At 50.0% G+C, this 16,761-nt stretch overlaps 1 protein-coding gene across 24 annotated transcripts in view; it reads right to left on the reverse strand.

Annotated features, from left to right (window-relative positions):
- The window catches only part of shaker (potassium voltage-gated channel protein Shaker), a 244,728-nt gene that overhangs the window by 2,954 nt on the left and 225,013 nt on the right, over positions 1 to 16,761 (reverse strand). For 20 of the 24 annotated variants that reach the window (XM_076369394.1, XM_076369393.1, XM_076369395.1 and 17 more), the window contains 6 exons: positions 13,629 to 13,894; positions 11,705 to 12,348; positions 9,332 to 9,461; positions 4,046 to 4,236; positions 2,782 to 2,955; positions 1 to 1,975 (listed from right to left, as the gene is read on the reverse strand). The exon at positions 1 to 1,975 is cut by the window's left edge and continues 2,954 nt beyond it. In XM_076369394.1, the coding sequence (XP_076225509.1) occupies positions 2,789 to 2,955; positions 4,046 to 4,236; positions 9,332 to 9,461; positions 11,705 to 12,348; positions 13,629 to 13,894 (1,398 nt within the window). In that variant the 3' untranslated portion in view covers positions 1 to 1,975; positions 2,782 to 2,788. Of the gene's footprint in view, positions 1,976 to 2,781; positions 2,956 to 4,045; positions 4,237 to 9,324; positions 9,462 to 9,521; positions 9,652 to 11,704; positions 12,349 to 13,628; positions 13,895 to 16,761 lie in introns of those variants that run through there. The other 4 variants (XM_076369389.1, XR_012999008.1, XM_076369390.1 and 1 more) reach the window with 4 other exon arrangements.

Below are 16,761 nucleotides of genomic sequence, written 5' to 3' on the forward strand. Positions count from 1 at the left end.
AGACACACGTACACGCAAACACACGCGTAACAGGCGCACACGTAGACCTATCTTGAAATTTCGAACGAGCCTCTCCCTTCGATCCGCTCTATTTATCCGGAGCTCCGAGGCTGTGCACGATCGAGGATCCGCGCGCCGCGGCCCGTCTCTCTTCGGTTCCTCGCGAAAGTTCCCGTTCACAGGACCGCTCTCCAGGTTTCCCGCGAACGCGTTCCAATTCGCGTGTCCGTGTGTCTCTGTGTACGTGTACGTGTATGTGTTTGTGTGTGTGTGTGTGTGCGTGCGTGCGTGCGTGCGTGCGCGTGTCTGTTTGCGTGCGCGAACGGATACCGCCGAGCGTTCGTCCTCAGTGGAAAGAACGGAAAGATAAGAATTGGGAACAGTCTCTCCGCTGCAAGACACACTCGTTCACGGGCTCCGCTCTTCCGGAAATCCGTCTTCTCGTCGCGAGCACCGTCATCACACCGTTCCCGTGCGCGTTCCTTCCCCTGTCCCCGTCCCCCGTTAATCCGATCGCCTCGCTCCGACTTTCCGATGCTTCGTCCACTCCGCTCGCGCGCCGAGTGCCCTCGACGCGCGATCCTTTCGGGCGAACGTCCTCTTCTGGCGTTTCCTGTCGGCGTGCGCCTGCACTCGAGCGAATCGCGTCGACGACGATTAACCGATACCGTCCGGCTACCCTCTTTTCGCTTCCCTTCGGTCTTCCTCTTTTCCGATCCGTCCTCCGATCCGTCCTCCGATCCGTTTCCCGGACATCGATCGTCGATCACGCGTGCCTCGTTCGCAGTCTCACGCGAATCACTGGGAGAGATTCTTACCGGCAGTTGGTGGGTGAGTGGTTGGACGAGGGAGCGGCGGCGGGGGACGACGTGACGTTCGTTATTCCTTTATTTCTTTATTTATTTATTTAATTATTTGTTTAATTAATTATTTAGTTAATTATTTATCGTTTACCCTCGCTTCCTTGCCCGCTTCCCCTCGATCGGTTCGTTCGATCGTCTCGTGTGCTGCTCGCGCCGCGACTCAAACGCTTCCACCTCCTTCCTCCCCCGTTCCCCTTGCTCGTATCGTTTTTAATAATCGTTTACTTGTTACCGTTTATATTTTTTCTTTATTTATTTGTTAGCATTTGTAGTGAACACTGGAGTCGGTGGTGTGGGGGTCTGTGAACGCGCGCGCGAGAGGATTTACCTATCCCGCGCCCTCCGTCCCCCCCCCTGTTTATATATTTTTTTCTTATTAGCACGTAGGTCCCTACGCGGGGTGCGTGTGTGAACCGTGAACACCTTCGGAGAGCGGCTGCCTCCGTTTCCCTTCTCTTCCTTACACACTGTTCCAACTTTTCGCGTTCCCGTCGAAGCTGCCTTCGATCGCCCGCTTCTCGTCTTCCACCGTGAATCCTCCGCCTTCGCGGTTGCCTCTGTAACGCGTCGTTGTGTTCGTTCCCCTTCGTTCCTTGCTCCGCGTGTCCGTTCCTCGACACGTCCGGCGACGATCGACCCTGGTGGTTTCCTTCTCGCACGCTCGCGTCGCGATGGAAGAAATCACGTGGCACCCGTCGTTAGTCAGCCGATCCTTGGTCGTTCGGTTTTGTTCGCTTCGTTACTCTTGTGTTACTTGTCGCTCCTTCTTGCTCCGTTTCTCTCTTCGCTCTTGTCGTTTTCTCCCTTCCGTCGTTTGTCGTGTTTCTTCTTCTCTGACTCTCTATCTCGTTGACGTGTAATAATGGATTGGAAGCACCCCTCGTATTGACAGACTATGGACAGAATGCGCGTGGCCGCGCTCGCGCTCGCGCAGCCGCGTTCGATCCTCCAGCCAGCGCGCACGCGTACACGCGCTGTCGCTAGCGCTCGCAGCTAGCTAGCGCGACTACGACGACGTGTGAAGGAGGCCTACGTCAGGCACCGCAGGGAGCTGTGGCTGTTCTTCGACAACCGTCCCAGCACTGGCCACCACGCTGCCACCGTCTCCTTCACTGCAATCACACGGCACACGCTTTAGTCTTCCGGAGAGTCTCGTCGAATCGAAAATTACCAGTTTATCGTTCGCCGAATTATTCCTACGACTTGCTACTACGGTACCTAACGCACCAGGGGCTCGGAATAACAGTGCTCCAACCGCTCTTTACTAAATTTACTTTACAATTACCAATGGTAACCGTTAATATTATTATAATAACACCCTGATATCATTCCGAGCCACTGGCATTGCTATTTATTTATCGATCCTAGTAATTGATTCGATCTCCTGACAAACGATTGCACGGATCGTTTCAAAACCCGAATAAAATGCTAAAAGTAGAGTAGAGTTAAATTAGAATCAAGTGTACTAGGTGTTTTTCTGCTCGTGCTGTAACTGGACAGCAATAAATTTACATGGGAAAACAAATTCGAAATGTAGAATAGATTATTTGGACAGGAGACTTCGTTTACAAGATAATCGAGTTCGGAAGCTTGCGAGACACGTACGAGTCAGTATTTACGGGAAGTGGAAATGGCGAGCCATGGGCAGACACGTCCCTGATTCGTATTCGATGGCACGCGTGGCCTGTACATTTTTTAAACGCGATTATCTCGGAAACGAAACGTCCTATGGGAAAAATTCTATTTTATCTTGTCGATCGCATTGGTTATTTTCATGCAGCGTCGCGCGCTGTTGTTTAAACATCGATTTCGAAAGCACTCCACTTCGGAAATGCAGATTATACCGTTTATCTAGATTCACTATTCTACGCGATTCGTATTATTAAATCCTACAATAATTCTCTAAATTCATAGGTACCTAGTAGTCAGACGTCAGTCTCGATGCTCATACAGGCTGGATTAATATTGTTATTATGGCGAGGGTTGCAGTTGGGCTTCTTTGTAATCTCGGGATGAGTGAGCAGTATGCTCTCTCCCAAATCCTTTATGTCCGACTCCGACTCCGACGTCGAGCTCTTCTTCATGTGTTGACCTGCGGAACAAACGACACGAGTTCGACACGTCTCAGCTGCCTCGCGCTTCGCGAAACTCAAAACGTACAGGTCGCCGGACAATGTGTTCGTTAAACTGTTAACGCGCCGATTGTTCCACTGATTCGCGATGCGAGCATCAGCATAATTAATAGGCTGCGGGTGCTCGCGCTTTTGACTCTACGGAACACAATCGACCCTACGTTACGATAGAATTTTCAACGAATTCCAAAAACAGCCAAACATCCTTAAATTAAAAATCAAAGCAGAAATAGTATATAATAGAACGGGCGATTTCCCATCCTCGTTTTCCAGCCGATTAAAATCCCATCGGCCGGAGTCCAGGGAGCTCAAACGTCGAAAACTTCTCGAGACCATCGATTTTATTCGATCCGAGTGGTCGTTGCCGTTAATTGACAGTCACCGTCGCCGCGTACCGGCCGAAGGATCCGCGAGAGTCCGGCAGCGCTCGGAGGCGTGAAAAATCGAACAGAGCCGGGCGTGTGCTCGCGGCTAAGCGGATTAGAGTGACGGTAAACTATTGTGTCAGCGGAGGCGCAGACACGCGATATCGGTACATACTCCAGCCGGGATTTCCCGGCGAGCCGACAACTTCGGAACGCAACCTCGCGCCGCGAGTACTCCCGGCGAACGTCGAGGACTACTGTCACGCGCAATCCTCTCTCTTCGCCGTTCTTATCGCGCGTCCCCTGATCGGTAACAGACGCTACGCTCCCCGGACGAATAATCCCGCGGCAGCTTTCGAACGGAATTGTTAGAAAAGCCTGGAGGCTCTCGTTTTCCGAGCGTGCCGCGAATACCAAACGAGCAAAGAGAAGTTTCTTTCGAAAGTTCTCTTTGAAATTGATCTAGTACCGATCGAATACCGGGTTTCTGAACCCTTTCGGAGTCGATCGATGGTGTCACGCCAGAGGCCTAATTAAAAGGAGGATAAATTCAATTTAGTTAGAATTTAAAAAAGAAAGAAAAAGAAGAATAAAATAACAGAGTTCCAAGATGAATCGAATGCCACGAATCGATACGAAACTGAAGAGAATTCCCGAAAATTGTATCATTTCCCATTTCTCGTACCTAAAGTGCCAGGGAGATACGGGCAGCTGGTCACGTGATTGAAGTTGTGCGACTGCATCTCTTCCTGGTCAGTCTCACGGTGATAGAAGTAGTTGAAGTTGGAGACGATGACGGGTACAGGCAGGGCGATCGTGAGCACACCGGCGATCGCGCACAAAGAGCCCACGATCTTCCCCCAGACTCCCACGGGCCTGTGCACAGAACGGAAAACGGTCGCTTTGATTCGCGGCCTGCCGTGCGGAGATTTGGGCGGTCGAATAGCTTCGTTCCTCGTCTAGAAACTCGGTGCTAGGTGTGGTGTTTCTATCTTGTGTGAGTTTGCCGTGTCGAGTCGAGTGTGGCGCTACTTAATGCGGTACTGGAGGCACCTACAGATACACACAGATTCACCGTGATCCTGTTCAGCGACTGAGATTGGCCGTCTTTCTTTCGAACCAGCTCGATCCTCATTTTTCCCATCTATGGACATTTCCATGTATTTACAATTCAGTTTGCGTATCACCAAATCGATCTCTTCGTTAATTCCTCGGAATTCGAAATTTTCAACTGACCGCTAATTCTCCCGTTAATCGAGGTGTCCTATAGTATTCGATAGATTTTAACGAAGCAGCGTACTCGGACAGTGGACGACATCCAACGAGCAAAACTTGAGAAATTAAGGAACTACGGTACTAGCTAAAGTTGTACTATAATCTAGATTCAAAGAAAACTTGGTAAAGTTTAAGAAACTGGTGGACATTTGAGTGGTATCCTTGCTACGATCGGTACTGTACATGTTTCAAATGGTTCGATTGAATTGTAACAGGGACAAACAGATTTGTTGGGCGTTCATTGGCTAATCTGCGAGCAATCTCAGTCACATGTGCCCCGGCACCGTGTGTACCTGTAGCGTATTCGCGTGTCTAAATAGAAGCGGGCTCTCTAGGCTAGACTAGGGGACTAAAGTGACTCTCTAAAAAGGCTCCTCTGTTCGTGTGCCGATGCACCGTTCCAAACAAGCGCGTGCCATTCCGTTGCTGAGTCCCGAGATCGAACCTTCTAAGACGGTACGACATGCAACTCTCTCCGATTCGTCGGGAAAGAAAATGAAAAAACTGTCACTACTTTCTGATCGAACCGTGTCTCGAGCCTGTTTCACCGTTCACCGTCCGACTCGAGATGGTAGAACGCTTCACGTGCGGTTTCGTTGTTCAATGATGCGGGATGCGGATGATCTCGAAAGTCGTTCACTGCTAATTAACGTATTGCGCAGTAGTCGGCCGAAATACCGTCTTTTCTCCGATACTTGCCAATAGAAATCTTCCAAGAACTTTCAACGGTGCTCAAGCAAATTTCTGGGTGGCTTCCCGAGTTGAATTCGTTGACACTTTGCTTGCCGACGAATATTTCATATCGCGCTACAGTGGCAATAACTAAGATTTCGCAACCAAGTTGTAGACTCCGTTTCATTAGCCAGATTATCAAACGATCAACGCCGGTTTAATCGTTCAGCCCATACTTCTTATTCATCCCGGCTATCGAAACGTAAACAGACTTTCGGTCGATAAAATACGAATAAAGAGAAGATTACAGGAATGACAGAGATCGCCGAGACTGTCAGCGAGTCGATATAGAGAGCAGAGAGGATTCGAATCGAATCGAAACGAAACGAAGCCTGCGCGCTGATCCGGCGTTTCGTAGGTTGACGCGGTGAAAAACGCGATCAAAGGCGGCCACTTGTTCATCGAATAAACATCACCTCGTCCTCTGAAAGTCCTCGAACGATAACCGGATCGTCGCCTCGACCAACGTTGGGATTTCGGCGCTCTTCTCTGCTCTCCGCTCGAAAGCTCACCCACGAAACGCTTTTCCTTTCTCAATTACGGCTCATTATTCCGCGGAACGACGCCCACTTCGCGAGTGAATCGAATTCAGCGACTGTTCGCCGTACACGCGAACAATACCATTCGAGATCAAAAGGCGAGAACGAAGAATTCATCCGCCGGTTTCGTTCATTCGCTCGGCGAACGGATTTTAGAGGGAATTTCTCGTCTCGGTTACTCTTTTCCATCTCCTTTCACCGAACTGAAACGAACGTGTACCGTCATTCTTTCGCGAACCACCGATCGAGAATTCTTCGTCGCCGCCGTACGTTTGCGACTGTGTTGCGGCGGATGCAACGCTCCACGCATTCGTGCATTCTTTTACTGAAATAAAGAATGACTTTTAAAGTCAGCCTCGCAACTCGGAAACTCCTCTTTAATTTCTATCTATAGTAATGGAATAGAATGGCTAATAAGAAATGTATGCGTTCCATGCATTAGTAACGAATGCAGACACTAATCCGGGGAAGCTTCCGGCAATCCGTGGAGCGGCGCAGCGCCGCGCATCGCGGATACATCGATAATCTCGATTCACGAGCCGAGTGTCAGCTGTTCGATGAGTCGATGTAATTAAGAATCAGTTGCAAAAAAGAGATCATTCCTGCAGGTGTCACTGTACTATGGGCCTTCGTGATCCATGACTGATGGTGGTAGCAGTGATGACAGCGTAGTGAGCAAAAAATTCAGTGGGGCTTCGAGAGGGACGAATCGTTCGTAAGTCTTTGTGGATGAATGCTGTTCAGAGGATGAAAAGAAACTTTCTGATCGCGATCGAAGGCATGCACGGTTGTGGTAGATTCTTTGGGAACGGGAACTCGGGAAACTCGGGAATTCGAATGGAAGAATCGAAAAATGCAGAAAATCTCTGAACCAGCGGCAACGGGAACCCGTAAAATAACCTAACTCTCGATCGATGAAAAAATAATATCGTTCTCGGTACGCCGGGATCGAGTCAATTAGCCGCGCGACGAACGACTCGCCTCGACGGCGAGCGTGCACCGCGATCTCGAAGGGTTCCTCGAATCCTCGTGCTTCGTCGCGTTTCCAGACGTCGGCTTTTCGAAACTGCGATCAATCGCGGTAATAGGAGCCGGGAATCGACGTAACGAGACGCGAGACGAGACGCGCGTCGCTTAGGCGGCCCATGGGGGTGGGGCAGGGCTTTCAAAGGTACGGTTCGACGGTGAAGCTGGTTACGCGAGAAACGGGCTTTCGATAGAGGAAGCGGGTGACGCCGGTCTTCGACAAAGGAGTCGCGCTGGATGCGTGTGCATCGTAATGGGAAACTGGAACGGCTCTCCCGCGCTAGACTGCGCGGGGGTGAGACGGACTCCCGTTGCACAGGGTGTCCCGCTCAACTTCACCGCCCTCAATACCTTTCTTGTCCTTTATTCGATGCGACGACAGATACGTCAAAGTAATTTTTACCGGCGTTTATATTGGGCTCGTCGGAAAATTCCGCCGATGCTGTTTCATCCCCGCGAATTATAATTTATAATTGATCGACGAAACGCGGCTTACTTGGAGAGGAATCCTATTTTTCAATAGTAAACTGCCGACGCGTCCACGATCGATTAATGAATTTTAGGAATTCCTTGTTCTTTCTATGAAAGTGACGCGTCGATCGACTCCGCGATCAAGCTATTTCCGATATTTATTCAGACGTCGACGTGTTTTCTGCACGGTTCCGACGGCCGTGAAATATCGCGACCGGCTGGAAAATTTCGTGCTCGTTACTCGCGAATGGTTGCGAAGCTGCCCTGGCCCTTTCGGCACAGGGCGTATCCAAGAAACGAACCCGAGCCGGAGGACACTTATTGATTTACGGGAGGCAATTGCTCAAGAAGCCCCTTCTCGGCCGTAACGCCGAGATCTCGAGCCTCTCTCCACGGACGCTCTCGAATCTCGAGGGCTTACCGCGAACCACCAAACTACCCCGTCGATATTATAATGTTCCGCTGTTCCCGGCCGCAATACGTGGACGCAATAGGCAACACCGCGACCTGCTCCGCGACCCCGGCTCCGAATGTCGCCTTAAATCGGACTTAATCCCGGCCGTCCATCCCCTCGCGTCGTGACTCGACTCGTAATTGTTGTTTTTCTTCGCGGAAGGAGTCGCAAGGAGAGGATGTTCGTAGTTCGGAGTTCATCTATCGATACCTATACGTAATTTTTAATAAATTGGAGGAATATTCCGATTTCCTTCGACGAACCGTGATTCGTTGGTGAAAGGGCGTCAAGGACGTGGCAGGTTTTCCTTTCGACGCCGCGAATCGAAAAGAGACAACCCCGGGGAACGGTTCATCCGAGACGATAACGAAAAAAATTGTCGAAGGGACGGTCGGCGCGGAAGCGGAAGGGCTTGGGCGGAGGGCGGGGGCTGATTCAGCGAGGAAATGGAGGAGAAGAAAGCGATAAAGCCGACGGCGAAGGTGGGGCAGGAGTGGAGGCCGGGGGCGGGTCGGACACGTGTACCGATACGATTACATAAAAATTAAATAACGAGGTGTTGGATGTTCCGATCGATGAGACGAGAAGCGTGTTCGGTAAGAGAAAGGTGGTCGGATTTGCGAGCAGCACTGTAAAGATGCAATACAAGAAACGTGTGAATAAGAGAAAAACGGTCTGTCTTGGTAGTAGAAGGGTGAAAGATTACGCCAGTGGTACTAGTAGTGGTGGTAGCAGTAGTTGTAGTAGTGGTAGTGGTAGTGGTAGTGGTAGTGGTAGTGGTAGTGGTAGTGACAGTGGTAGTGGTAGTGGTTAGTGGTTAGTGGTAGTGGTAGCAGTAGTAATAGTAAAGAAAGGAAAGAATAGATAGATAAAAAAGAAACGATAGAGAGAGAACGTAACATTCCAAGAAAACTGCGACAAACTGTAAATACTGGGAAGATCGAAAAAAGTAGCGTGCTCAACTCTATCAAGCACTAAGTTCTCCACCATGTCACCAAATAAACGAAACTTCGGAACTGAAAAACGATCGGACAGGTGATCGGGCTTGGAAAATTCGGATCAACGGAGCGGAAGAGTTCTCGCGAGACGAAAGGAAACGGACCGAGGTAGGAGGGAAACCGTGCTTCTCAAGGATCAAAGGGGAACAATAAGAGGAACAAGGGGACTAATTAAGAGTAACAAATAGCATAAGAGTAGAAGAAGAGAACGACGGGATCAAAGAATAGATTGATCGAGTGAGTCAGAAAGATTCGGTTGCACGGTATGTTGTTGGCAAGAAAAGATATTGTCGACAGGACGAGTGAGAGAACGGTTGACAAAAGTTAGTTGATCGAGTTGACAAAAGTTGATCCAAGTATCACAAGTTTCATAAAAACAGTTTCTCTAAGTTAAAAAGAAAACGAAAACGTAAGTGTGTGTTCGTTTGTTTGGCGGGCATTAACTAGAGTCTTAAGTGAAAGTGAGTACATCATACGTCATGTCACCATAGCCCACGGTCGTCATCGTGACAACGGCCCACCAGAACGCGTCCGGAATGGACTTGAAGAACGAATTCTCGGAGCCGGCCTCCGCGAAGTATACCGCCGATGAGAATAGCACCACACCTGCAATGCAAGGAAGAAAACACCGGTTCAGTGGGTTTAACGCCCCCGGTGGCTCTGTACCTCATGTCCCCGTAGCCCACGGTCGTCATCGTGACCACCGCCCACCAGAACGCGTCCGGTATCGATTTGAAGAAGCTGTCCTGCGTGCCCGCCTCCGCGAAGTATACCGCCGACGAGAACAGCACCACACCTGGAACGCACACAAGAGGAACACACGCTTCAAGACACGCTATTTTAGCGAGCCCTAACTCTCGTTTCTCACTTTCTTTCTTTCTTTCTTTCTTTCTTTCTTTCTCTCTCTCTCAACCTCTCTCCTCTCTCTCTCTCTCGCTCTATCTTTCTCTCTCTCTCCTGTTCGCTCCTTCGCTTTCTTCCTTTTCCCTCTCTCTCCCTATGTAAGCTTGTCCTCGTTGGTCTCTTTTTCCAAAAATAGTGCAGCTCTCTATTCTCTCTATTATCTTCCTATACGAAAAACAGTAGAGTTCCGTCTCTCTTCTCCTATCTGTATTTTTCCTCGACAGCCTCTTCTCCCGAATTCTCTTTTCGCGTGCGTATATTTATCTTGGACAGTTTTTCGCTTCGAAGATCCATTCTTCTTTGCTGGTTTCTTCTGTCTAAGATCGCGTAGATATTTCTTTCTTTTTCCATGTATATTTTCTTTCGCTGGTTTCCTTCGAAGATCGCGTAGTCGTTTTTTGCGAAGGTTACCGATCGCCTCGCGATCTATCGATTCGTTCTCCGGCCACCTGCGCCACCTCCAATGTGATTATAGGAGTCCTCGTCCCTTCCCCCGGCTTTCGTGCAAGGAAACGTCGTCGATCCAGAGAAATCGACGGTTTTATGGGGCCCGTTCCATTACGATGATTGGACCCGGACCATTCCCTTGGAAATGGTCGGAGGATATCCTCTCCGGGTATACGTTGCTTTGGGTTGTCTAGGTCTTTCTTGGACGAGGACCTCTACCGAGCGAACGTTATTTTTCGCTGCCTCTTTTTCGTAGGAATTTCATATATTTGCCTTCTGTTTAATCGACGATGCGCTTGCCAATTTCCTGGGTGCGTCGACTATCGGGTTATCTCAACGTTATTTGAACAACGCGTTCTACGGTGCAGCGACGAAGCAAAATTTATAGTTGAACTGTTTTTCAAATAAACGACACTGAAAGATCGTCGAAGAACAATTTTGGAAACGTCAAACGTTCAGTTGCAATTTCCAATGAGGCGAAGGAAGCAACCGAGAGAAACGAGGGAACAGATATAACGCGCAAAAAGCAAACAAGAAATCGCGCGGTCGCAGCAATCGACGCGTTAACGAGGGAGCGATTAAAAGCACCCTTTACTCGCGCGCGGAGCATTAAAGAAGAGGTTGGCAAGGACATCGCCGGAAACATCGGCGGGAGCCGAATTAAGAATCGATAGTCGAACGGCGCGGTTGTAAATCTGTCGGAGACTGCGAGACTCTCCCCAGCGGCGAGGTGTTCGACGGAGAAGCGAAACGAGGCGGCCGGGAGAACCGCAGAGGCGCCATTATCAAGCTCCCGATAGGAGAACAATGCGAGCCAATGATTCCGCAATCTCCGAAACGCGCCGCTTTATCTTCGCGCGGCATCGAGCGGGCGCACAATCGAATTCAAAGTATCCGATCTGTCGGTCGTCCTTCGGACATTAAAATTCATCGTTGTCGCGGGACGCCGAAGATGGACAGCGGCGGTCGGTGCACTCCGATAGGAATCGCGCTAGATTCCCGTGGAATCGGGAGGAGAAAGAGAATCGACTGAAAGGTTTGCCGGCGACGGGAGAGCTGATAGTTTGCTGGCAGATTATACTCGGATCAATCGAGTGACGACACCTCTCTCGGATTCTTTCCCTTTAAGCCGCTTTAATCGGTGTTTGCCGAAGATCGCTGTTCTCTTTGGCGAAGAATCATCGAATACAGGCAGCACGACTCTCGCCGAGCGGACTGGTGGTTAGTTTCTCGGAAGTAATCTTCTCCCGGCGATTGTACAGAGCCACGGAGGTCTATCGTCGTGGCTCGACGAGGTGATACGTCGGTTCTCGTTATCCGCAGCAGTCCCGCGAGACCGCCGTTGATCGCTGGCTCGAGTAAGTACGCGCGGGTAGGCGAAGAAACATTGAAACACAGGTGAAGAAAGATACATGGTGGCAGAGGTACAAGATAAAAGATAAAAGACAAAAGAAAAACGAAACAAGTAGAATCGGGAGAATCAGAGAAAGCCCACTCACCGATGAAGAGGAAAAAGATGAGTAAGCCGAGCTCCCTCATGGAGGCCTTGAGCGTGCGGCCGAGGATCTGAAGGCCTTTACTGTGCCTGGACAGCTTGAATATCCGGAACACCCTGACAAGCCTGATGACCCTGAGTATCGCCAGGGACATGGCCTGGTTCGTGCTCTTGTCCTGCGGGCTTACCGGCGCCTTCGGCAGATCGATCGTCTCCTCCTCCTCGGCCATCACGGTGCCGAGGGTGATGAAGTAGGGAATGATCGCGATGATGTCGATGAAGTTCATTACGTCACGGAAGAAGTTCAGTTTGTTTGGACAGGCGAGGAAGCGCACCGATAACTCAAACGTGAACCAGATGATACAAATAGTCTCTATTAGGAAGAACGGGTCCGTGATGTCCGGCACTTCGTCCTCCTCGATCTTCGTGCCGTTCGTCGTCGTGTTGAAGACCTTGTAGTGCTTGAACTCGGGCAGGGTCTCCAGGCAGAATATCACGATCGACAGGAGGATCACGCACACGGATATTATGGCGACCACCCGGGCGCCCTGCGAACTCTCCGGGTACTCGAACAGCAGCCAGACCTTCCTCTGGAGCTCGTGCGTCGGCAGCGGCTTCTCCTCCTCCTTGATGAACCCTTCGTCCTCCCTGCGACAATCAGTGCACCCTTTAGATTTTAGACGATCGCTCACGATTCTATTCATCGTTTTCAGCAATTTTACCAATTTATTTGTTTTCCGCTGACAACGATAAAACTTTCATTATTCTCTCGAGAGACGAATCGCGTCGTATTTTTATACGCGTCTACGTAGAGAATTTAGAGCCTCTCCGCTTCCAGGGCTAACAAAATGGAACACGCCAAGAGTGCCGCACTCGAGTTAGCGTTACAAAGAAGCAATCAACTTAATTGTTACCTTCTACTGTTCTTTAATACTTTTATTCCGCAAGAAAAACTCGAGGATATCCCTTTGCACAGCCCCCGGACAATGCAACGACGCCATTTCGCGAATGAAGATGGTAATTTCCGGCAGCCGCGGAAGCGGAAACAGCCGGCGCGAGCCGGGCAACGCGTAAAACGTCGCATCGTCTTCGAGAGAGATGTTTATTCGTTCGTTTAGAAATCGGCAGTCGGTTCTGGTATCGCGTTTATCGTTTCCTCTGAAAACCGCCTTCGTACGTGGATACGCGAAATGATCCGTATCGTCGTGGAGCGATAGAGGCGGCCCGGGGAGGGAGGGAAACGGCAAGTTTCAGCCCTCCCGCAGCTCTCACCTCGCCCCCCCCCCCCCCGTTGTTTCGTTCCGCGGTAACGAAACTCGTGAAACGGGATCCCCCGTCTACCCAGAAGCAGGAGATTGAACATCCCTGAACAATGAGCCCATTGGAGTTCACCTCCGGGCTTTGATTTTCCACGGGTCTCCAAACCTTCCCACTCCGCTGCCGTTGTTTAACTATCTTTTCCAACTAATCTCGATCGGGACGTAAAATTCTAATTATCTGCTAACAGAGTTCCAATTACGAGAGCGGACTGTACCGCGAAATTTTCTGGGCAGACGCTTCCTCGTTCGCGAACAGTACCAGAAATGTTGCATTATTCGAATGTTAAACGTGTCCTCGGTATTCATGTCTCTCTCGTTGGCATTCGAATCTCGATAGATAGCGTTAACAGGAGAAAGCATTCGAATTCGTACAACATAAAGTCTAATACAATAAAGCGGTAGTTCTGTATGATTTTTCCTACGAGGAATCCTCTACTCAACGAACGAAACTTTCTATTCTTTTACTGTTTACAGAACGGCTAGGAAAAATGGTAATTCGCATAACGACCTAAAGTACTATTAGAAATACTATTTCTATGATTCGCTCATAAGCCAAATACTATTTCAAGTTGTCGATCGACAACGAATGCAGAACGTTAGCGGTCGTACCTGAACTTGTTGGTGGCCAGCTCGCCCAGCTCGTAGAACTTGATCTCCTCGGAGAAGACATCGAGAGGAACGTTGACCGGGCGACGCAGCCTGCCGCCGCTCTGGTAGTAGTAAAGTATCGCGTCGAAGGAGGGCCGGTTCCGGTCGAAAAAGTACTCGTTGCGTAGCGGATCGAAGTATCGTAGCCGCCGTGACGGATCGCCAAGGAGCGTGTCCGGAAATTGGTTCAGCGTACGCAGCTGCGTCTCAAACCGTAAACCGCTCACCTGTCCGGGATCGAAATCGATAATCGATTATGCTGGTACACCGCAACATGTCCTTATCCCTAATCCCCTTTTGCCAGCCGATACCTTGCTAATTGGGACACCGGATTAATTTGCCCACGCCCCGACTAATTCGACTCGCTGCCGCGACTTTCTTTTCCACGAATGCATCAGGGTATACACGGCGCATCGATGTACTTCTCACAGATTTACGTGGATCGCAGGATTACCGACAGACACTAGTTTTTTACCTGACAATATTGACCAGCTAATTGGAGAATGCATTTCATAAAAAATTATCTTGTTATCGCTATTCGGATTGCTTATTGCTTCGAATGCTACGGAATGAGAGATTACAGCACCAGTTGATAAACATTGCTATCGTTTCAACTCAACTGTACCACAGTTCCAAAGAAACACTAGGTTCCATTCGATATAATTCAAGTCACCGCAGGAAACATTCATGACAGCGGAAGACCGCAAAGAAGAAAAGACAGCTCAACAGGAAAGACGATCTATCGAATCCTGAGATTGGTTCTCGAGTATCCTCTTCCTTTGATAAGGTAATGCAGTCATACATCACGACGAAAGGGAAACGATAAGCAACCGGTAGCATCGCAGCAAAACGCATCAACGAAAAAGAGGAAGAAACGAGCGTACGATACACCGACACACGAGCTTCCGAAGACAACAGCCTCGAACCAGCCAGGAGGCAGCGTGTCCCGTTGCAAACTAGCTTTCGAGTGCAGCTGCGCCCGAACGAATCTTGTATAATCCCAATTATCTCGAGGAGAGGGCAACCCCTCGCGATAAAACTTCATTCCGCGTTTCCGTCTCGGTTTTCACGGGGGCCGGGCTGTAAAACCGGAAGCGCCAGCGTCCGGGTAAGAGGATTTTGATAGCTCGACGAGAGAACTAGCCCCCGTATCGCCCGGAACGCCGAGGAGAAGGCATCGCGATCGTCTCCCGACGGAACGTCGAATTGCAAAGACCCGCAGCCCCCGGAACGATTGCCCCTTTAACGGCACGGCTGGTCATCGGGGTTTAACGAGCAGCGTAACCAGTCGTTACACCTGACCGTAATGTTCGACCGTCACGAATAGACCGGGACACCGCCGCGCACCGCCTCGTTCGTTCGACTCGAGGGAAAGGGACTGGCTGCCCTCTCAACCTTTGCGAATGGGAACCCTTTAACTCTGCTTTCCTGTTCTTGGCATTGGGGACGTTGATGCGGGATTTACTTTTTATTAGAGCAGCTATAAACCTTCGAGTATTAGAACCATTGGAAAAAAAAGAGATAGAACGACAGATGTTCCCGAATCCGATCTTTGTTCGATCGAAAGTCTACATCGCCGAACGTAAGAGCCCAGAGCAGCGCGTCATCGTTACCGTCTCGGCCGTGGTCGATCCGCGGCGTTGCAACCGGAAAACTAATAAACGAAACTGGGGTAATTGCGGTCGGCCATTAGGACGATTAAGAAGAAAAAGAAGAAGTATCGGTTATAACTGTCGCGGAGCGTCGTCGGTTGGCTCGGTTTATCGACGACGCGTCTCGTCGCGGCGCGAGGACCTCCTCTCTCCGGCCCTCGTCGATTCCTGATATTGCGTTACTCGGCGAATTAAAGAATCAACCTGCTGGGAAACTTCGGCTGACATTTAATAAACGAGGAATCCGCTCGATATGTCCGGGACAAACGGGCCGATTCGATTCCCCCCGCGGACCCGCTTGGCCGAGATTCCGAAGGCACGCGTGACGTTCGTTAAACGTTCGTTTTTTCGACGGGGTTACGTGAACGCGGATGTTTCGTGCATCGGGGGGTGGATACACCCGGTTCCCGTGTCCGTTGAGAAATGTCAACCTCGCGACATTTTCACGATGCCGGTGAATCGTTTCGTTCCGGTTTTTGCGGTGAGAGAGCATCCTTTGCTCTGCTCCTCGTCGTTTCCATTCTAGGTAATCGTACAGTGGCTTGTCGATTGAATTGTAAAGCGTTGATTTTCAATCGAGAGAAGAAAGATCAATCCGAAAGCTCTGGTTGAAAGGGTACACTTGCTGTGCACGTATATTTAAAAGTACGAACTTTCTTCAGCCGTATTAACCGAGTGACGCGTGAAACCAAAGGAGTAGATAATCCGTTGCTGTTAAACCATTCTCATAAATTTCAATTCATTCAAAGATACGATCTAGAGGATACGTAAAGGTTAATTTCTCGTTCAACCCCTGTTTTCAAAGACATCGTTAAGCGACGAAAGTCAGCAAGAAGATACCACCGAAGGCACGGCCGGAAGTACAACCGAAAATAATAACTTCATCGAAACAATCGAAAAAGGAATCGAAATAAAAGCCGGCGTTGAATACATCCCGAGCAGGAGGGTCTAAAAATAACCGCAGTCCAGTATTCATGCCACAGAAACAGCTGCGCAATTCATATTTCCCCATTTTACAAACTACTTCTCGTTTAAAGAAACTTGCGCCGTGGTTCGCGTAAAGCTACATTCAAGCGCGATGGGGGCGCAAACGTAATTCAGCCCGGAGTTCGCGGTTATTGTTCCCCGGGTATTACGAGACAGTCTCGATTGGCGGTGGAGGTTGGCGGGGAGGTCTAATCGCTGTTACGGATGAAATATACTATTCCATTTCCTTCGGGTCGCAGGCCGGCCAGTCGAGGCTTCGGGAACAGAGCGGGCGATGCCGCCACGATTTGGTGGCGAGCGGACGGTCTGACGAACGGATGGCCGGACGGACGGACGACGAAACGCGCCCATCCAGAACAGAAATTGGATTGCACCCGCGACGGCGCGGACAAACGCGCCTGTAACCCACCGACGATCGATATTTACTCCCGTTATCGAACGAATACGAACGGCCG

Source organism: Nomia melanderi, chromosome 7, assembly GCF_051020985.1.
Source record: "Nomia melanderi isolate GNS246 chromosome 7, iyNomMela1, whole genome shotgun sequence".
Classification (NCBI taxonomy): domain Eukaryota; kingdom Metazoa; phylum Arthropoda; class Insecta; order Hymenoptera; family Halictidae; genus Nomia; species Nomia melanderi.